We start from the raw sequence: 23,089 nt of genomic DNA on the forward strand, positions 1-23,089 counted from the left end.
TTCCTTCCCACTGGCTGCGCTACCTCTTGCTATTGCCTCATCTGCATCAACTCTCACCACCGGTATATAGCTCAGGTTCCCACCCCCCTGCCATACTAGTTTAAACCCTCCTGAACCACTCGGGCAAACCTTCCACGCAGGACATTGGTCCTCTTCCAGTTCAGGTGCAAACTGTTCTTCATGTACAGGTCCCACCTTCCCCAGAAGGCATCCAATTATCTACGTATCTGAAGCCCTCCCTCCTACACCAGCTGCGCAGCCACATGTTAAGCTGCACCAGCTCCCTGTTCCTCGCCTTGCTATCTCGTGGCACCAGTAGTAAACCCGAGAACACTACTCTGTTCGTCCTGCTCTGCAGCTTCCACCCTAACTCCCTGAAATCACTTTTTATATCCTCAATCCTTTTCCTGGCTATATCATTGGTGCCAATATGTAACATGATTTCTGGCTATTTGCCCTCCCCTTTCAGAATCTTACACACCCGATCAGAGACGTCCCGGACCCTGGCACCAGGGAGGCAACATACCTTCCGGGAATCCTGATCCTGACCACAAAATCTCCTGTCAATTCTCCTAACAATCGAGTCTCCTACCACTAGCGCTTTTCTATTCTGCCCCCTTCCCTTCTGGGCCACAGTGTCAGGCTCAGTGCCAGAGAACTGACCACCATGGCTTTCCTCTGGTAGGTCATCCCCCCAGCAGTAACCAAAATGACTGAAGCCATGCTTTAGCCATTGACAGCTCTTTTGCAGGTTGTCTATTTTGTTTTGTACAAGTAATTTAATTCTAATAAATAATTTATCTCAGTTGAAACAATAGGTTAACCTATGAGTTTACATCTCCTGTAACTTGTAAGGAGTTTGGAAACTAGTATGCATTGTCTGAGCTTCCAGTGACGTATCTGAAAAGGAGGGAGAGGGTCAGAAAGTGGGGAGACATCTACACCTTCAATCCTGCCATACAAAAGCTCAGGACCCACATCACTAATATTATTTGCTATTTTATTTGGTGCATTTGCACATTCAGTCAATAAATACAAGAAATAGAGCAGGAATCGTCATGTGGCCCACTGAGCATTTTCCATCGTCTAACATATCACAGACTGATTTTTGCCTCAATTCCAATTCCTTGCCCAATCCCTTTACCCTTTGTTTCCCTGAGAGATCAAACATCTGTCCATTTCAACCTTAAATATATTTAACAATGGAGTATTCCCAAACCTCTGGAGTACAAAACTTCAAAGATTCTCAATCTCTGAGTGAAGAATTTTCTAATTTTAATCTTAAATGATCAACTTCTTTTGCTGAGATTGAGACCTTGTGGTCTAGATTCCCCAGTCAGGGGAAACAATGTCTCGATGCTTGCCCTGTGAAGACGCTGCAGTTACCTCAGATTACAACGGGATCTTGACCAGATGAGCCAATGGGCTGAAGAAGTGGAAGATGGAGTTTAATTCAGATAAATGTGAGGTGCTGCATTTTGGAAAAGCAAATCTGAGCAGGACTTATACACTTAGTGGTAAGGTCCTAGGGAGTGTTGCTGAACAAAGAGACCTTGGAGTGCAGGTTCATAGCTCCTTGAAAGTGGAGTCGCAGGTAGACAGGATAGTGAAGAAGGTGTTTGGTATGCTTTCTTTTATTAGTCAGAGTATTGAGTACAGGAGTTGGGAGGTCATGTTGCAGCTGTACTGGACGTTGGTTAGACCACTGTTGGAATATTATGTGCAATTCTGGTCTCCTAACTATCGGAAAGATGTTGTGAAACTTGAAAGGATTCAGAAAAGATTTACAAGGATGTTGCCAGGGTTGGAGGATTTGAGCTATAGGGAGAGGCTGAACAGGCTGGGGCTGTTTTCCCTGGAGCATCGGAGGCTGAGGGGTGACCTTATAGAGGTTTACAAAATTATGAGAGGCGTGGATAGGGTAACTAGGCAAAGTCTTTTCCCTGAGGTTGGGGAGTCCAGAACTAGAGGGCATAGGTTTAGGGTGAGAGGGGAAAGATATAAAAGAGACCTAAGGAGCAACTTTTTCACACAGAGCGTGGTATGTGTATGGAATGAGCTGCCAAAGGAAGTGGTGGAGGCTGGTACAATTGCAACATTTAAGAGGAATTTGGATGGGTATATGAATAGGAAGGGTTTGGAGGCATATGGGCCAGGTGCTGGCAGGTGGGACTAGATTGGGTTGGGATATCTTGTCGGCATGGATGTGTTGGATTGAAGGGTCTGTTTCCATGCTGTACATCTCTATGACTGTATGATTTAATTGAGATAATTTCTCCTTCATCTAATTCTGAAAAATATAGGCCTGATTTACTCACTCCCACATCACAGGACCGCCCTGTCCGCTCAGGAATTAATTCAATGAATTTTCACTGTAGCACAACAAACACAAGTATATCATTACTTAAAAATGGAGACCACAATTCAACACTGTGTTCTGTGTGTGCTCTCACCAAAGCCAATTGCATGAAAGCTTCTTTATTCTCAGTTCACATTCTTCTTGTATTGAAGGTCAACATGCTAGTCACCCTCCTAATTGTCTCCAGTACCTGCTAACTAACTTTGAGCTCCTTGTACAATGTACCCAAGATTCTTTGTCATCCAAATCTCATACTGTCCCACATTATTACTATACCTGCCACTTTGGTGCCTAACCACTCAATCTGTCTATATTGCTTTGCAGCTTCTTTTTGTCCTCTTCACAGCTTGCATCCCACCCAGCTTTCCATCAGCAGAGTAAACTTAGATATGTCACTCTACCTCTTTGTCTAAGACTGTAGATACCTGAGGCCCCAGGCCTGATCTTAATAGTATTCTGCAAGTTAAAGCATTCCAATTTCAATAAAAAGCCTTATTTATCTGTACTTTAACCCATCGTCCATTCATGCAACATATTACTCTGATTCATTGAGCCCTTACCGTGTGGATCAACGTATTTTTGTGGTACTCTACTCTTTTGGAAATCCAAGTGTACACTATTTCATGATTTCCCTCTATTTACCTGATGGTAACAGCTTCAAACAAAAAACTCTAAGTAAAATTTGACAAATGTAATCTCCCTTTTGCAAAACCACATTGACTCTCTGTTGATTTTGCTAATGCCTACGTTAGACTACATTAATAATGGGTTTAAAAAAGCCTCGGCATTTTGTGGAGCAATTTCCCCCCACCACAGTGATGGAGAGGAAGAGGCCAGATTCGTACCAGCAAGAGGGGCTGCAAGATTTCGCATGAACCATCCTGCATTGCACATACCCACGAATTACTGCATTCAAACCCCGGGCCCGGTTAGTTCCTCCGCCGCTTCCAGTGGGAGCGAACAGGTCTTCCAATAGGTTATCTCAGCCTCAGAGCTCCAAGCTCTCGGTTAAAATCCTCTGTAGCCCCGGCTATCGATTCTCGGGCCTGTTAACCTGAGCGCTGTCCGTGGTGCTGAATGCTGGCATCTCTTTCTACTGGCACCCCCTCGCACCCAGCAAAAACGTGCGCGCTCCGGCCCAGCACCCTGTGTGTATGCGCGTTCTCGAGAGCCACAAACTCAGTCCCATCCCTCTTCAGATTGCAAAACCTTGTTCCACAACGATACTCTGTAATTCGTTTCTTCATTTATATAGAAACCATTTATCTTCAATGTATCTCAATCTTTGTTTTCTTAATCACCTTATGGTTGTTCCAAATTGCAATTGCCCTAATGTAAAAAAAGAGGCAACAAAGCATCAAGGGATTTTGTGGCACAGTGGTAGTGTTCCTACCTCTGAGGCAGAAAGCCTGGGTTCAAGCATCATAAGTCTGGACAGGTTGATTTTAAACAACAAAACAAAATTCAGCCGAAGATCCTACATATCTGTTTAGTACCCCAAATACTCCATTGGAAAGTTTGCATTAAAAAGTTTAAATTCAATTCCTAAATTTGTAATTAAAATCAGTAATGCTTCCAATGTAAACATTGTCAATTGACATTAAAATCCATCAGACTCATTAACATCCTTTCAGGAGGAAAACCTGCTTTCCTTACCTGGTAGGAGTCTCGACTCACAGCAATGTATACAACTCAACTGGCTGAACAAGCAATTCAGATCAACAGCAATTAGATTTGGGGAACAAATGTTTGTTTGCTGGTGAAGCCCACATCCAACAAAATAAGGAAAAATTAGTTCTGCTGATCTTTTCAACAGGATTTCCATTTGCCATGTTATATTTGACTTGAATCTTTAACTCTGCTTCTGTCCACAAAGACTGCCTGAAGTACTGAGTATTTCTAGCACTGTTTTCTTTTGAAGATTTTGAGCATCTGCAATCTTATGTTTTTAGAATAAACTTGCACTTCTCTTTTTAGTCCCTTACGTGGTCAGACCTATTTGTCTCTTCCTATTACTCTCAATGAGTCATAACGTTAACCACAGATAACAATACTGCAAATAATTTTAGAACTGTGTGTTTAGACAATACCAGGAAAAAAATAGATACCCAACTTCCTAAATTTGTGTTCTAGTTTTAATATGGAAGACAGAACATGCTGGTGAGTTCTGCTCAAAGCAGTCACCGGCATTAAAACATTACCCATATTTGAAACAGCCCATTCTCATTATGTACAAAATATACATTTTAGAAAATCATTTGCTCTAAGATGTGAGGAGCTTTATCTGGGAATGTTGCTGACTGTGGGGTGGAAATAAATAATGCTCACAAAAATGGACAAAATGAAAATATGATGCATGTGCAGTTTTAAAATATTTTATTACCTGCAATTTGTATGCTTTCTTTAATAAACAGATTAAGGTAAGAAGCTAGTCAATCTGGTTATTTACAGAAATTACATTGGTGATTTACTAAAAATTAACAGTCTTTCTGTGCTCACTGCAGAGCCAGCTCTACACATTATTTTACACTAGATGGTAAAACATTTCATTTTAATTTCCTTCAGTATATAAATACATAATTGTTACTATATACAACTGCATGTCAGTGCGAACCAAGATTTCCAGTAGAGATCAAGTGGTAATAGACAGATGCAAATACCAGAAAATTATTAGTGCAGATACTGCACTAGTGAGGAAGTCAAACAAAATGTGCAGAGATTTATTTTCAGGGTGGGGAGAATGATCAAAATGAGATCACACTACTCTGTCCCAAAGGATCTAATGTCCACGTGATGTTCATAAACACAGATCTTACTAAGGTACCTGGTTGTAATCTGCAGGTTCCAAATCCCATACTATAATCACGGGAACAGATCTTACTCCAAGTCTACCAGAACTCTGACCAACGAGCCTTAACTCCTGCATACAATGATCACAGATACAGATCCTACTGTTGATCTTCCATAGCCTGAACAAGGCGCTCCTTTCCACCATGCTGTTTTACGGAAAAGTTTTTTTTAGAAAAGACTCCTACCAACCCTGATGTGAAGACCCCATATTCCACCCCATTTCCCAAGCATCAAAATGTAACAATCATACAGTTTACTACGTTCCAAACTGATGAATACTGGTCACAAAACATATGTTAGACAACACTACAACAGTCGCAGCATGTCAAAGGTACTTCATTGACTCTTGATTGGTTGGGATGGTCTTTTGACATGAAAAACACTACACAAATGCAAATACTTTCTTGGCATATATTTCATGTATTGTTTGGTTATTTGGCCTCTTCAGAAATACTACCCTGAAAAGTCAGTCATCCATTAATAAACTTACTCATGAGAGGGGTTCAGGAGGTTTCATGCCATTCCACTGGCATATTGCAGAGAGTACAAATAGGTACAGAAGAAACATTTAGGTTCACTGAATAGCTTGAGAATACAACTAGACATGTCTTCATTCTCTTTTAAAAAAAAGTGCCAATATAAATGTGATATTCAGGGATATTCCACAAAAATGGTTATCCTGCATTGGTGTTTAGAACAGTATCCCATCTGTTACAGTACAGCAATTCAATCAAAAGGAATGCTGGAGAAAAGTTCACTGATCAAAATCATTGAGCCAACAGGGTTAGAAAGTATTATAAGTTCCAAACCAACTAAAGTCACTATATAATGGAGTATGCAAAAGTGAGGACTGCAGATGCTGGAGATCAGAGTCAAGATTGGAGTGGTGTTGGAAAAGCACAGCAGGTCAGGCAGCATCCGAGGAGCAGGAAAATTGATGTTTTGGGAAAAAGCCCTTCATCAGGAATGAACAGCCATACCTGCTTCCTCAGTGCTTGCCTCCGCAGCCAACTGATCCCACATGTCATGGAGTATATTTGCTCCAAGTTAAAACAATTTGTTTTAATACTAAGATTTTGGTGAATAACATTTTAATTTTATTCACAAGCTCTTTGCAACTGGTTATCCTCCAAATATGGGGAAGCATGCAGAAAATATTTGAACTTCTGCACTTAAATTCAAAATTTAGATCTGTTTTCACTCTAATTAAAGAGAAAGAAAATTTCTCGTTCTTACCATTCTGTTAAGGTGTTACAAAACACCAAGGCAGAAACTGCCAACCCAAGTTTACTCACATTTCTTCCTAAGAAGTTCTAACAGTTCCTACCACTGGTAACTTAGTTGGAACCATTTATCATTATCAAATCATGCACAGAACAAACGGAATGGCTCAGAGATTTGTAATGGTTTAGATTAGCTGAGGGAGCACTACAAAGTATGTATTTGCTCCATAGGCAGGCTTTGTTTTTCCCATAAGATTTCATTGTTAAATTTATGCATACATATCACCAGAAAAGGTAACTCTGAAAACTGCACCCACCCCACCCTCCCCCTCAGTGAATAAAATGTCCTTGGTCATATCAAACATTATGAAGTAATGCAAAAAGTTTGGGCACATAGAGAGGGAAGAAAACGGAGATCAATTTTAAAGATAGGAGCGTTGGATGTTAATTGAAATTCTAGATTTTTCCATCTCAATCATAGTATTCAGTTATTGCAAATTTATAAAGAATTTGAGCTTAATCTGCAAGTGTCATCCTATTGTTTCTTAATCCGAGGTCTGTTTAAAAAACAGAGCCATAGAAATTAAAAACATTAGGGGTGGCACGGTGGCTCAGTGGTTAGCACTGCTGCCTCACAGCGCCAGGGATCCAGGTTCGATTCCTGCCTCAGGCAACTGTCAATGTGGAGTTTGCATATTTTCCTCATATCTGCGTGCGTTTCCTCCACGTGCTCCGGTTTCCTCCCACAGTCCAAAGATGTGTAGTTCACGTGACTTGACCATGCTAAATTGCCCATAGAGTTAGATGCATTAGTCAGGGGCAGATATAGGGTAGGGGAATGGGTCTGGGTGGGTTACTCTTCGGAGGGTCAGTGTGGACTTGTTGGGCCGAAGGGCCTGTTTCCATACTGCAGGGAATCCAATCTAATAAAAAAGCTTTAAAATGGAGTTGAAAAGATACAACGTTTACAAATTCTAATAAGACGACCAATAATTTAGACAAGGAGTCCTCAAAGAGGGAGTTGGGTTACAAGCAGAGGCAGTAATAGTTGAACTGCCAGCTCCTACTGCCACAAGTCTTCCAACACCCCCCCCCAAACTACACACTTAGTTCTAATCATAGGGTCAGAACAACTTTCAAACCTGAAAATGGGGTCACAGTGAGGAAAATGTTTGGGAAGCATTTGTTCAGCTATTTAACTTTAACAAAAATGCCAATAGTTATTATAGAACAGCAGTTAACTAACGTTTTTTTTTGTAAACAAGACAGCAGTGCAGATAATTAAATTGCCTCTGAGTTACCAGATGTATGGTAGCATATTAAACACAATCATCTTGCCACATCGATGAAAGAAAAATGATGCAAGGTATTTCTGCTCTAAAATGTTATAACATGAAACAGTGGAATGAGTTTGCTTACATGTTTCTCGTCAACCAGGAAACAGAATAAAGGAGAATCACAGAATTGTTACAACGCAGAAGGAGGCCATTCACCCCATCGCCCCTGCACTGGCACTCTGAATGAGAATTAGTCGAGGATGAATTCACTTAGTCCCTTTCCTCTGTCTTCCAGAAACCTGTAATCCTGCATATTCTTCCTTTTCAGATAGTGCAGTTTTCTTCTGAACGCTTCAATTGAACCTGCCTCCATTAAACCCAAGACCTTAAGCCTCTCTGCACGAAAATAGATTTTGTCTCATTGCTTTTGCCTCTTGTACCAATTACTTTAATCCTTTGCCCTTTCATTCTTGATCCCCTTGAATGGGAACAGTTTCTCCCACTCTGTCCAGACTCATGATTTTGAATACCTCTATCAAATCTCCTCTCAAACTTTCTTTTCTCTCCCTGTTCCCCCAACAACACAAAGGAAAACGGTTCTAACTTATTTTATCTTCAACTGAAATTCCTCATCCCTGGAACCATTCTGGTGAAGTTTTCCTGCAGCCTAACACCTTCACACCCTGTCTAAAGTGTGGATCCCAGAAGTGAATGCAATACTCTAGCTGAAGCAGAGAAGGAGAAAAAGGTAAAGTGGAAATCCAGTAAGGCTGTTTTTCCATTTCCTTGACCTATCTCTAGATTAGATAATGGAGTTCCTATCAACAAGTCTTGTCTCAAGAATGAAGTGCTAAGAAAGATGAGAATTGTGTGTTTAAACAGCAATGAAATAAAATTGAATAAAAACAGTCATTATGGCTCTCTGGTGAAAAAGAAAAGTTAGGGCAATACGGTTTTTTTCCAAAGTTTGTTTGAAAGTAATTTTTTCTCCCATTGACATACATTTTTAGCTGCATTGCTCCAATGAATACGCTGATAATGACTGGTGTACATAAAGATCTGGTCATCTAAATTACAACAGACTCTAATGAACATGCCAGGTTTCCATACATTTCGCAAAGACAAGCCCTTTGATGAGTAAAAATGTTGAGGCAACACAACTCTAGCATGCTCAGTCGCACATTAAGAACCTCCCTGAATAAATTAAGATCATCACAGCAATGTTGTGACTAGGAAATTTAGATCACAAATGGACTTTATTTTTATACATGTTTATTGATTTCAATTGTTCTCCTACTGGTTTCCAAGCGAGTCATAACCTTCCTCTCGCTCCAACCAAACCCAAACCTCATCATTATAAGATGATCCTTCTCACCACTATAATCAAGAGAGATATACAGCAGGCAAAGTGCTGATGGAGGCATAGGTTTGCTTAAGGCCCAATCAATGCATGTGGTATCCACCTTTATGGTGTTAAGATATCCTAATGTTTGTACTGATATTTCTGATCTGCACTGTGACATCAATGCTCTTAAAGAGAGTGCACTACAAAGATGAGCTCCTCTAATCTCTACATAAAGTTGAGAGCTATGTCAATTTCTTGATTCGAAATTGAAAAATAAACCCAGTAATTGATCAACTTGGCAGCAGAAATGTGAAAATTGGATCTCCTGATGGGTATCTATTTACAAATTGTCCAAATATTTAAAAAAACAAACTTGTAATTTTGTTTGAAATTTTTAAAGTTGCATGGGAATTTGCATTCTCCACCACGCAGGTAAATGGTATAAATCACTTTCACATAAAGTGTTGAGTTATAACTTCAAAGAATATTTTAGCTCTCTGGGAACATTTCCCACGTTGTTGACTGAGTTAATGTATGGAGATCCACAATATTTGTTGCTGTGTTTAAGTCCAAATTGTTGGTGTCATGGATCCCTTAACATGTGAATAACTTGGGCTGTGGAAGACACCTAAGTGCTGGTTCATGATCAGAAAGAAATCAAGAACTTCACAGAACAAAAGAACAAAAACTATCAGTGTCCTCATTTAATCAGGCTTTGCCTGCTAATTAAATAAATACATTATTGTTTAAAAATAAAAAGGGCTTATATAAATGTTTTGAAAGTGAGCTTTTCTTTTAAAAAAAAATCTTTCAGTGGCATAGTCACAAATACAATCATTAGATTGCTGAAATTTCACTTAAAACACCTCTGGTGTCATCATTGCTTCATGTTCAAGAAAGACTTTCTGGGGAAAAGTGACTATTGGTAATCAGCTTGTGCATTATCATATTGCCCTGTAATAATCACAAAATGTTGTTTGGGCTGACATCAAAGCCCTTTACTTTTACATTCCAAACACGTGGGATGGAATGTATTATTCCGGGTATTCTAAGAGTGGACCTATTCACGCTTTTTAAAATGTTTTAACAAAGTGAACTTGCTGCCTCCGCATTTATCTGATAAAAAATAATGCAGCAGAGAAATCTGTAATTATCAGCTAGATTTCCCATTGAATACATATTTTTCAGGCAAACAAACACCACTGCTGCCATATTGAGGTGTGCAGCTGCATCTTAATGACATGGGTCCAATGACATAAGAGACATTTCTAAGCAGTCGTGACAAAAATCTGTATAAAGTTTTATTGTGGATCAGACATTTGCACTGAACATCATCTATATGTATGTGAATTGAGATGATATAAAAAGATTAGAATTAAATACAATTCTGAATTCCAAGATCAAAATTGAAATCCTGTCTCAGGCTGTACCGTAAAAGGATGTTACTGCACACACCCCAATATGGAAGAACAATCATGATCCTTCTTTTCAAGGGAATGATGTTCGAAAACATCTGATACTCTGCTTTGAGACCATCATCTTCACGTAGTGGACCTCACTCTAGAAGGTTTTATTTCCCTCGAGGGGGATAACACTGCTGTTACAATACCGGATGTGCAAGCATACTATTTCAGACTTTATAATAAATTAAAATGATAATGAAGCTTACTTCGAAACAGGTTACTATTGTTATGGGGTAAGTCAATATTTAAAACAGCATTTCATCCCAAGTCCCACAAACTAAACATATGCCACCCATCAGTAAGACCAGTAGATCCTTCGTATTTCCTACCCATTACTCAATTCTGTCTGTTGGATGTTTGAACCTCAAAAGGTATCACAACTTCTTTTAAATTAAAATATTTTTAAAAGTCATTCCAAGTGGTCCAGGATCTGCAGGACCTTACTTCTGATGGTCACGTAGTTCAAGTGACATCAGTCACTTCATATGGTGGATATTAAAGTTACTCCCTCCTTCAACAAAAATAAAACAGGCTCCTGGGCCTCTACAATGGGTCAGAAAGGACATTAAAGAGTTGCACATAATCAAAAGGGTAACAGCAGTATAATGGGATACTATGAATAAACTGACAATTTAAGAACGATTGTTCTTCCATCTACCTTTGCAGGTCAAGAAGTTTGAAGAAATGTTTCTGATATTAATTGGTCCTTTGGAAATAACTTTTAACCAAAAAGAAATGAGGCTGCTCAATAATCCCAGGCTATTTGCTACTGGGATTGATTTGTACCAGTCTTAGCTGAGTGGCCTGACTTGTTGGAACCACTTGGCTCTATCCACAGAGGGTTTTTGCAGCTTTTCATCAATGGCTGGACACAAAACAATGGCCAAACATTTAATATTCTGGAGTGGACAATTAGCAGTGATGTAAAATGAGATATCAAATAAAATAAGAATCTCCTTTCCTATCAAGGTGAAGAGAACACCACCACAAGGTATTCTAAGGACTAGACGGTATTGAGCAATATATGGACAGGTCACTGCCAGAATTTAAGGAAGTGGAATAGTCTGTTGAAAGATACTGGTATATCTGACAGACATGAACATTTAAACCAGTTATGCAATGATGTTAACGTGCTTTGAGGCGGTGACATAGTTCCAAACATTCACCTCCAAATGGCTTAATTCCCTCCCAGGGCTTTTCAAACTCACCGAGTGGCAGATGACAATCTTACTTCTGCATACTCTCGAAACCTACCAATAACAGGACCTGTTTGAACTTGGTCTTCTGTTCAGGAGCGCAGTGCTTGACTGGACCTTTAACAGTCAATTTCCTGTGTATAGTGCTTGCTGTTGTCCATCCTACATTTATTGAAACCAAGCACCTAATTAATTCAATCCATTTAGTGTATAGACTCTTCAACGTCTCAATATCTGTGCCATTTCCCAATCTCACTTTGCAGCTTCCAACGTAGGACAGTAAAACCTCTCTTATAGGATTAGTTTAAAAAAAATTAAATCTCTCTTGTGGAAAAAATATTAACATCATTTGTCCATTGATATGCTGACTCTTTAAACTTTTCATGTTCTGTGATGTTTTCTAAGTTGTTTAATAGTCTACAATATGAACACTCCCAAAAGAGAGCTTGAAGCAAGTGGAAATGGCCTAGAAGTGGGTAAAGAGGCTCTTTTCATTGTTTTGCAAAATCTGATGCATCACAGGAGTTTGCTTTCCTTCATTCCCATAGCTGAAGTAATAGAGGAAGCATGTTTCCGTAAGGCACTCCTGCATTCAACAAGCTCTGTTCACTGATCATAGTGTCTCATTGCTCCTCTGTTTGCATCAATGCAAAGATGCCTCAACTCTTCCTTCAGATCATTCTCAGAAGTTCCTCCTGTCACAAGTCTGTGACCTTGTTTTCCACAGATGCAGCAATCTGCTGTAACCGATAACCAAGCTGCATCTTCTGTGCTGTTGGATCCTCTTCTAGTGCTGTAATGATCTAAAGATAGACAAGAAGTGAAAACAGATATTCAGGTGTCAGGTAGAAACTTAGGTAGCCCAACGTTGTCAGGATTATGCAGGAAATTCAGTCCCTTTTCCCTACCCAATATAGATACACACATTGGAAAATCAACTTAATCCATATGGACAGTTATTCTGTCAAGCCCCTGATAACCACAGTTCATTTGCACACCATGTTTTGGAATTCAAATGCATCAAACTTTGCAATAGATATTTGAGCCTTTGCTGATCGTTGCTCAGATAGTAAACACACATGTCATTCAGACTCCACCTGGGTAGTTTTTCCAAGCTGACAAACATGGACCTGCCCTGACTGTACACATCCAGATTTAGTCTGGCAGACTAAACCAAGTTTGCACACACAATCTTCAGAAGTCAGTAATCTACAGCCCATGTAGATCAACAAGCTCAGATTAAGAAACATGCTAACCATGTCCAATCAGTTCTCGCTTTTCATCCACAGACTCTCTCAGACTGTCCACTTTAACACCACCTCAAGCTGCCACGACTCTATTATTTTCCTTTCTAGAATATGGCATGTCAAACAGCACTACAGATGTCATGAGCCTCTTTTATATCTTAACCATCCTCATCATTTTTCCAAGCCAATTGATTGTGTATCAAAAATTAATGAATAGATTCTCTCATTCAGCCCTCTGGCCAACTAGATAATTTTCATTGTGGGATTCCATGTATTTGCAAAGACACTCTCAGTTTAGTCAATTCAGACATGGGATATGACCCGATTTACTGAAAGACACAATTCAGGGAAGACTAGCTGGGGGTTGTGCTGCTTAAATAGAATTGTAAACCCCTAGATGTAATCACAAAGGAAAGTGACTTAAATTCAATGCTTGGAAAACATTGAAAGCAAACATCCCTGATCCGAGTCTTGGCACAGTCCCTTGCCTGTACCTACATGCCTGGTCTCCGTACCTGGTCATAGTACTTGTTGATGTATTTATAGAGTTCATGAAGAGCCACAAGGGAGTTCATGTCGCTGGAGTAATTCTGTAAGACAGAAGAACACTGGCTATAAAAGGAGGACATCTGGGGCTCCAGTTTCTCAAAAATAAAAATCAGCTACTTCCCGAATCAGTGTGTAAAGATGCTGCACATCAGTCAGTTTTTAAATCTGGGTGAACTGATGAATGCTTATTGCAGCTCTTTCCAAATGTCCAGGTTCATTAACCATCCCATTCTACTTCTAAACACTTACCCTGGACAGCTCAGCTAAAGCAGAGTTCATTTCCTGGTCACTAGCTGAGATTGTCTGTCGAATGTCTGCATAGTACCTGTCAGAAACAGCAGAGTCCAGTCAATTGTAGCTGATAACATGCCAAATACCGAAGTTGTAGAAATCAACAGCGAGTACATAAGTTTCTGAACAAAAGCAACTTCATGTTTCATGCAGATAGACTCCAACGGGATATTTTTCAAAACTCTATACCCAAAATGTTTTTTCATCCTTTTTGCAAATACTTATCATCTTGCCTGCTGCAGGTTTCCAGCATTTGTATCTTCATTTCAGATTTATGTTTTTGCCCACAATTTCCAGAAAACCTCCATCTCTTCCACATACTTGATGCAAAAAGGTAACTACTGAGCTCTTGCAAGCTATAGTTAACAATAATGATGCATGAACAGCACCTCATGCTAATGAATAAGGCCAAAGAGTGTGTGAAGTCATGCAACAAAGGGCAGAATGGATTTCTAGCCGGTTTCAAGAAAGACAGCAGAGATTGGGAATAAAGGGTCATTATTCGGAGTGGCAGAAGGTGGAAACTTGTATTTTAAGAATAGAATCCAGGCTGGAGAAATAATTAGTCTGCAAAGCCCTGAAGGATTGAGAGTTCTGTATTGAAAGTTATCCCAGACAATGCCGTTGAAAGTTTACAAAAATTCTAGGTCTCTTTCCTTGGGTAGCCGATGCTGTCATGGCAAGTTTCAGTTCTTGCAATTCCTTCTTATCATGTAGCTCAATGATAAGGTTCCAAATGAATGGTGCACAAGTTACCTGCTGACTTTCCTAAATTCAGTGTGAAGGGATTTATCATTGTTATGAAATAAACAGCATGGGTTCTACTGCAGCCAGCATTTCAAACTGGCATTTCTTCAGATGTCACTTACACAGAGGACAAAGGAGGTGGAAATGGCAGGCAATGTCTTCCTGACAATTCCCAGGTTGCTGTGGGATGGGGGTGAGGGAGAGGGTGCAGCTGCAATCAGTATGCATTCTCATTGCTATTGGGATCTTGTCACATGGAAAGCAAGGGCAGATAAGTAGAACATCATCCTGCCCTGTGTAACACTTGTCCCAAGTTGACCCATAGCCTCCGGAATTTTGTGAATAATGTTTCTGAATGAGAAATCTAAGTTCAGACAGCACTGTCTAAACCTAAAAGGTTTGTCAGGATACTAGACTATGCCTTATAAAGCTTACCGTTTGAAAACAATTAGGAAAGCAGGTATTTTATTTAGCAAACAGTTATATTTTAATAAAGTCAAGATGAATGACATCCAAGCCGGTTGTACATTGTATAAGGAGAGCATTTACTTATTACATTAACCTAATGTTGGCATTTGCATACTCCTTGGTGGTTATACGGTAAAACTCAAAACATTGGAGATACTCAGCAGGTTCTAGCTTCATCTATGAGGCAGAGAAAAAAAGTGTCAAAGCTTTAGGTCTGTGATCTTTTATCAAAGTTCAGGCCGTAATTGCTTCTCCCTCCTAGGCCGCTGTCAGGACATGCTGAGTATGGCCAGTGTTTGCTGTTCTAATTTCAGATTTCCAGCAGTCTTCAGTGTATTTTTCTTTAATTACAAAAGTTACGATTCCAAGTCCTCCAATCCAGTGAAAATATTTTCAAGCAATCAAATCAGAGAGATCTGCGGCACAGAGAAAGCCCCTTTGGCTGTGCCAGTCCAAAACAAGTGCTTAACTATCTGATCCCATTTTCCAGCCCTTGGCCCAGGGCCTTGTATGCCTTGGCATCACAAGTTCACCTTTTAAAAACTTCTGAAATGTTCTGAAGGGTGTAGAGGCAGAAACCCTATGGGCAGTAAGTTCCAGATTCCCACTAACCTCCAGGTGAAAATGGTTTTCCTCACATCCATCTAAACCTCCTGCCCCTTACATTAAATCTATGCCACGTGGCTCTTGATCCCTCCACCAAGGAGAAAAGTTCCTTCCCATGTATCTACTTCTGCCTCTCATAATTTTATACATCGCAATCACGTTCCCCCCTCAATACCCTCTGCTTCAAGGAAAACAATCCCAATCTATCTAGACTCTCTTTATAACAAACTCTTCAGCCCTGACAATATCCTGGTAAATCTCCTCCGCACTCTCCACAGTGTTTTCAGACTCCTCCTTAACAACACTACCTTAAACGACCAGTGGACATGCACATCAAGTTCTCTTTGATTCTTGATGCTTCCCAGGATCTGACCATTTACTGTGTATTCTGTTGCACTATTTGTCCGGCCCAAGTGCATCAGCCCACATTCATCAGGATTGAATTCCATCTGCCACTGGTCAGTCCATCTACATCCTGCGGTCAGGCAGCATCCGAGGAGCAGGAGAATCGACATTTCGAACATAAGCTCTTCATCAGGAAGAGCTTATGCTCGAAACACCAACTCTCCTGCTCCTCAGATGCTACCTGACTGGCTGTGCTTTTCCAGCATCACACTTTTAGATTCTGATCTCCAGCATCTGCAATCCTCACTTTCTTCAACAATACCCTCTTGTAATCTAAGTGTATCTGTCTCACTATTTATCACCCCACCAATTTTCATATCATCCAATGTATTGCCAACCCTCCTACATTGAAGTTTAAATTATTTAAATATACCCACAGATAACAAGGGCCCCCAAACTGATCCCTGTGGAACCCCACCAGACAAAAAACACCCTTTGCTTTCTGCCACTCAGCCAACCCTCCATCCAATCAGCCAAGTGTCCATGATCAGTTTTAGGGACTAGTTCAGGGGGTATCACCAAATTATTTATTGATTTTGTTCAATGTTCTTTCCTGTCAGGGGTCCCATTGCTCTGAAAGAATACAAGCCATCAGCCTTTCCATGGCACTTGCAGTGCATTTAGTCAACTAGAGAGTTGTTTACTGTTGTGGTGCAATAGCCCCCTCTGAATACTCTATACCAACTTTGAGTGAAATTTCTTTCCTATTAAGCTGTTGATCCCTAATTACAGTCCAAACTGGTGAGACTTGAAAACAACCCTCAGAATTAGGAGCAAGAGAAGACCACTCAGCCCTTCAAAACTATGCTATCATTCAATAAGACCCAGCTGAGCTGGTTACACCACAATTTACCCCCAATCATTTTTCACCCCCGTTGCTTCTCAAGAATATCTGCCTTAAAAATATTCAAAGGCTCTGCTTCTAATACTTCTTGAGCAAGAGGGATCCATGGACTCTTGTTCTTCTGTGAAAAAAGAAATTCTCCTCAACTGTGACTGAAATAGGCCTTGTTTCTATAAAGGGGGCTCCCAGTTCTTGGAAGCCTAGTTCTTGTTCACTGAAAGTTCTTCAGGTATCTTCATTGCCAAAGTATTTAGAGGGGGTAACGTCAAAGGAAACTGTGTCAAAGAAATGCCTTCAAAAGCTGAATGTTCAACCAGCAAAATGTCTGCCAAAACATCCTAGTCCAAAAAATTGGCTTTTTTTTTGTTATTTATGGGGCAATGAGGGTAAAACGGATGCGTCAGGATCCTTACCTCTCCACCATCTGTTTGTATCGAGGGATGTCCCTGGCATACAGCAGTTTGTTAATTGGAGAATCCTAGAATTGAGAAATTAGTAGGGTCACATCATTTATACCTGAAGGTACAGGAAGCATCATACCAACAACTTCTGTTCTGGTCAAATCTCAGCATATGCTTTGAAAGCTCATTATGTGTGGAGAGTGTGGTGCTGGAAAAGCACAGCAGGTCAGACAGCATCCGAGGAGCAAAAGTTCCTTGATCAGGAATCAGGCTTTTGCCCGAAATGTCGATTCTCCTGCTCCTCAGATTCTGCCTGGCCTGCTGTGCCTTTCCAGCACCACACTCTAGACTCTGACCTCCAGCATCTGCAGTCCTCACTTCTGCCTAGCCCATTATATGCGCTATATGCATTACATGAGTTGAGTCAAAACAAGAATATAGAGTTCCTAAAGTGTGGAAACAAGCCATTCGGTCCATCGAGTCCACACCGACTCTCTGAGGAGCATCTCTTCTAGGCCCAATCCTCGTCGCCCTGAATTTCTCATAGCTAACCCACCGAAGCCTGCACACAATGGACAATGTAGCATGGCCAATCCACCTGACCTGCACATCTTTGGATTGTGAGAGGAAACCCAGGCAGACACGGGGAGAATGTGCAAATTCCACACAGACAGTTGCCCGAGGCTGGAATAAAACCCGGGTCCCTGGCGCTGTGAGGGAGCAGTGCTAACCACTGAGCCACTGTGTCAGCCCAGAATGCAACAACATCAAGCCAATGCAAGAACCTCTACTGCAAACTACTAAGAAGCTAGTAGAGAAACTCACTTAGATTAGATTCCCTACAGTGTGGAATCAGGCCCTTCAGTCCAACAAGTCCACACCTATCCTCTGGAGAGTAACCCACACAGACCCATTTCCCTTTGACTAGTGCACCTAACACTATGGGCAATTTAGCATGGCCAATTCACCGGACCTGCATATCTTTGGACTATGGGAGGAAACTGAAGCACCTGGAGGAAACCCACGCAGACACACGGAGAATGTGCAAACTCCACACAGACAGTTACCTGAGGCTGGAATCAAACATGGGACCCTGGCGCTGTGAGAGAGCAGTGCTAACCACTGAACTTGAAAAGGACATGCAATCATTCAAGCATTAGTTCTGAAAAATTGTCTCAAATATAGGGCTCAAACAGAAATGAGGACCTCTCTCTCATGTGGTCACTCTTTAATTGGATGTAGAAACGTCCTCTGGTTCTCAAATCCCCTCAGATAGCTTGTTGTCAACTAATAGTCTCGATGAGGAATGTGAAGAATAAGCCACCTGGTTACAACATCCTTCACTGCAAGACAAAGCCCAGGGAAAATGAGAACTCTTCATCTCCCTCTAAGGAGAATAAAGCATCTGAAGGGGTTGTCAAAAAAAATAAAGAGTTATGCCTAGAGGGAAAATCTGGAATTGTGAAAGGTGTCTTTTTATTTTGTTTACTGTTGTTAGCCAAAGTGATTGCCGGGGTATTTTAATGGGTGTCTTTTCCTTCCCAGCTCCTCCTCTTTAATATCCGTTGGGCAGACTTACCCGGCCTAGTTTATGTTCTGCTATAGTGCAGGAATCCATGAAGGTCTGCGCAATGACTGAGAGCATGGCATCCACATTATCCGACACCTGAACGTCAAAGGTGAAGTGCGGATTTTTAATAATGTTTATCCAGAAACGAAGAGGCAGACTGGAATAAAAAACAAAAGAAAAATCACAATTTTATAACTCAGATAACTCATGTCTCTAAATACCACTCCTTGCAGAATTTAATGATTATAATTCTGCTGTTCTTTGACTCAGTTTTCATCACCTTGATTCTTAACTTGGACTTTTACATCCTAGAATATGATCCGGTTTTGGAATGTTCTCTGATCTATCACTCACCCTCTCAAGCCAGGTGCCTATATTGGCAGACAATACTCCAGAACTGTCTCTGACTGGGACACATGAAAAGAATGATTTATGATCACAATGTATCGCTAAAGAATCTTAAAGTATTGCAACGTCACCTGATTTCATAATCACTGCATTTACTGGACTTTCTTTGGAAAGTTACAGCTCAATCTTCGTCATTTTCCATCTTGACCCACAGCCACCAAATAATTGCATTCTCCATGCAACAAATCTGACCTGAATGACTCATGTGGATGCAATGGTCCAAAGAAGGTACAACAACACCTCTCCTTCCTCTGGAAGCTAATGAAATTCAGCATGTCCATAAGGTCTCTCACCAACTTTTATAGATGTACCATAGAAAGCATTCTATCAGGATGCATCACGAGTTGGTACGACAACTGTTCTTCCCAGGACCGTAAGAAACTCCAGGGAGTTGTGAACACAGCCCAGTCCATCATGCAAGGGAACTTTCCATCCAATGACCCCACCTACACTTCCCACTGCCTCAGAAAGGCAGCCACCATCAAAGACTGCACCCACCCCAGTGATAATCTCTTTCAGCCTCTTCTGTCCTGCAGAAGATACAAAAGCTTAAACACACTGAGCAACAGATTCAAGAACAGCTTCTTCCTGCTGTTATTAAACTTCTGAATAGACCTTCCAAACTTCAAATCTAATTTTGATCTTGTTTCTTGTAACTTTGTATTCCTCGCTCTGTTCTATCAGCCTATGATCTTTGTATGGTAATCATCTGCCTGTACTGCATACAGAACAAAACTTTTCACTGTACCTAGATACATGTAACAACAATAAACCAAATCAAATCAAAAGAATATTACTTTATATTAACCTTACTACAGACTCCAGAACAACCATCAGGTTTCCCCACAATGTTTACCTTAATCAACACTGTTACAAACACACTCGCGCAATTTTGGGGACCTGGTTATGTGCAATTTGAAAGTTGCAAAAGTCTTAATAACATTTGAAAAATTCAGTGACTGTGAAGCATTTGGGGTACCTTACTGTTATAATGAGCTGGATAAACGTACATTCTTTCTTTCTACCTACTCCCCCAAACATATCTCACAAATACAATTCCCTAATATACCTCCACATTTTTTCTCCACATTAATGGAAATAATCAGAGTCTCTCAAACCTTTCCTCATAACTGATTTCAATTCCTGGCATCACGATGGTGAAACTGTGGGGAAACACCTTCATCATAGATGTTTCAGTTGCTGGGGCAATGCACCATGAAGGCTGGCTTGTTGCGATACATTGTGAAAAGTCTGAGAGATACTTTCTCGATCTTACTGTTGATCCCATTATCCTTCCTCCACCCAAAGCTTAGCACATGAAACAGGCAAGGCACAGAAACATATCTTGGAATTAGGCAACTTGTACTGCATTACTAGTGAGTGGAATGAGCAGCTCGATCTGTAGGCTATGTCATAGCCCCTCCCAGCATGCATGTACATCACATGTAAATAAGGACACCTAACCACTTGGCATTTTTGTGCATCTATGGATACATACAAAACATATTGTCCGTTTATCAGAATTAAAAGTGAAGGGAAACTGAGTACAGGTTGCTCTGCTATAATGTGCATTTTGTTAATGCAAATTTTCTATAATGCAAATGACAAATTGGGGACACTGTTTCTAAAGTGTGAACTTTAAAAGGATGTATTGGTTATAGAGCAATTTGGGTCCCATTAGTTTAAGTGGTACTGCTATTCTGCAAATTTCATGTAACACGGGATTGCATGGGAACGGAACTACCATGTTATAGCAGAACCGGCTGTAATAAATATGTAGCAAAGTGAAATACAGTTATAGATAAAGCTTATGGGCCCAAGATAAATATTAACATTTGGTGCAGAGCAGAAAGAAATCCCAATGGAACATCTCTGGTTAGAGACAGTCATCTCATTTGCAACAGATTATTTAGCACAATAAAAGGTTAAAATACTGCAACATTGTCACGTTGTGGATTTACGTGCACTGAGGACCGGCTTGTGATTGTACACACTCCTTGGCTCTCGATTTTCCAGTCAGAGAACTGGGATCATCATCGCTGACTCTGCAAACCCCAGCACTCCGACCATTTTTCCAACTGGAACTTACATTCACAGTTGCATTAATGATGTTTCAGGGCAGCCATCCACAGCTAGTGCCAGCGATGGGGAGCAGTACAGGAAGAGGATGGCAAAGAGAAGCAACACAGATGGCACATCCCCTTTTGATAATGTGATTTGCCACACTCAGCTAGGGTCCCAAAGGTTTTCAGTGGAGTGGATGAATGAGTGAGAGACTGATTGCATGGGGTGAATGATAAAGAGGGTTGGGGAGTGATTCAGTGAGTGGGTGAATAGGAGGCAATTGATCAGTCAGGTTGGATGGGTGTGAGAGGTCACGTTTAATGGAATTAGGATGGTTCAGGTGCTGTGGATGTAATTGGCCATGGAGGTTGTTTGTGGGGGGGATGCATTGTGGGTTGGAGGTTTTTTTTAATTAATTCATGGAATGGAGACATCACGGGCTAGGCCTATATTTACTGGACATCCCTAATCGTCCAGAGTGTGTTTCAGAGTCAACCACATTGTTGTGGTTCTGGAGTCACATGCAGGCCAGACCAGGGAAGGATGGTAGTTTCCTTCCTTACAGGACATTAGTGAATCAGATGGGTTTTTCCAACAATCGGCAATTGTCATCATGATCATTTAGTCTCCTAATTCCACATTTTTATTGAATTCAAATTCCCCCATTTGCCATAGTGGGATTTGTACCTGGGATCCAGAATATTACCTGGGTCTCTGGATTAACAGAGGCTGTTGCCTCCCCCAATATATGTACATCTGGGGGCTGGAACATGGAATTATACTGTTACTCACAGAATTACACCAGAGATTAAACAGCATAATAATTCTAAACTCTCTAATCTGAGGTCAGTATATAAGATATTTGTGGAGGGTCCCCAGCTGGAGATTTATACTTCCTGGAAAACTGCAGAGTCAGTAAATATGTCAGTACTTCATCAGGGTCCAGACACACAACAGCAAACTCGATTCAGTGCATCAATGATCACAGTATCAAATATCTAGCCCATTGTTTATAAGAAATATGAAAATCTCAAGTTATGAAACCACTTATTAAATGAAGGAAGAAATTCCAATGTTTTATTAATTTGTAACGGAAGATAGAACATAGTAAAACCTGCCTTAAATAGCTTGAGGGAGTGCTTACTTACATTGAACAGAGGTGGGCAAATTGTAAATTGTGACAAAAACAGGAATATCAGGACTGAACCTGGAAATGATAATGGCTGCTACAGCTTGTTCCAAAGAGAAACAGTGTGGAAAAGTAGAAAGACAATCCTGGCTGCTTAGCCCATCTACCTGGACTACACCTCCTCCCATCCTGCCCCCTGTAAAAACGCCATCCCATTCTCCCAATTCCTTCGTCTCCGCCGCATCTGCTCCCAGGAGGACCAGTTCAAAATACGTACAACACAGATGGCCTCCTTCTTCAAGGACCGCAATTGCCCCCCCGACGTGGTCGACGGTGCCCTCCACCGCATCTCCTCCACTTCCCGCCCCCCCGCCCTTGAGCCCCGCCCCTCCAACCGCCACCAGGACAGAACCCCACTGGTCCTCACCTACCACCCCACCAATCTCCATGTACAGCGCATCATCCGCCGTCACTTCCGCCACCTCCAAACAGACCCCAGCACCAAGGATATATTTCCCTCCCCACCCCTATCAGCTTTCCGTAGAGACCACTCCCTCCGCGACTCCCTTGTCAGATCCACACCCCCCACCGACCCAACCACCACTCCCGACACCTTCCCTTGCAACCGCAGGAGGTGCAACACTTCC

The 23,089-nt window shown here is 41.0% G+C and overlaps 2 protein-coding genes across 3 annotated transcripts in view; both read right to left on the reverse strand.

The window, feature by feature from the left end:
* The window catches only part of LOC122559194 (ankyrin repeat and SOCS box protein 13-like), a 23,893-nt gene extending 20,419 nt beyond the window's left edge, over nt 1-3,474 (reverse strand). Inside the window, exon 1 of one of the 2 annotated variants that reach the window (XM_043708576.1) lies at nt 3,256-3,474. The gene's annotated coding sequence lies outside the window, so the exon portion shown is untranslated. Of the gene's footprint in view, nt 1-3,204 lie in introns of both variants that reach the window. The other variant, XM_043708577.1, reaches the window with a different exon arrangement.
* Nucleotides 3,475-9,669: 6,195 nt separating this feature from the next.
* The window catches only part of plxnb1b (plexin b1b), a 261,149-nt gene continuing 247,729 nt past the window's right edge, over nt 9,670-23,089 (reverse strand). The window contains exons 34-38 of the mRNA XM_043707786.1: nt 18,851-18,998; nt 17,284-17,348; nt 13,759-13,834; nt 13,476-13,550; nt 9,670-12,516 (exon numbers count right to left, since the gene is read on the reverse strand). Coding sequence (XP_043563721.1) covers nt 12,412-12,516; nt 13,476-13,550; nt 13,759-13,834; nt 17,284-17,348; nt 18,851-18,998 — 469 coding nt within the window. The 3' untranslated portion in view covers nt 9,670-12,411. The remainder of the gene's footprint in view (nt 12,517-13,475; nt 13,551-13,758; nt 13,835-17,283; nt 17,349-18,850; nt 18,999-23,089) is intronic.

This window comes from Chiloscyllium plagiosum, chromosome 18 (genome assembly GCF_004010195.1).
Source record: "Chiloscyllium plagiosum isolate BGI_BamShark_2017 chromosome 18, ASM401019v2, whole genome shotgun sequence".
Taxonomy (NCBI): domain Eukaryota; kingdom Metazoa; phylum Chordata; class Chondrichthyes; order Orectolobiformes; family Hemiscylliidae; genus Chiloscyllium; species Chiloscyllium plagiosum.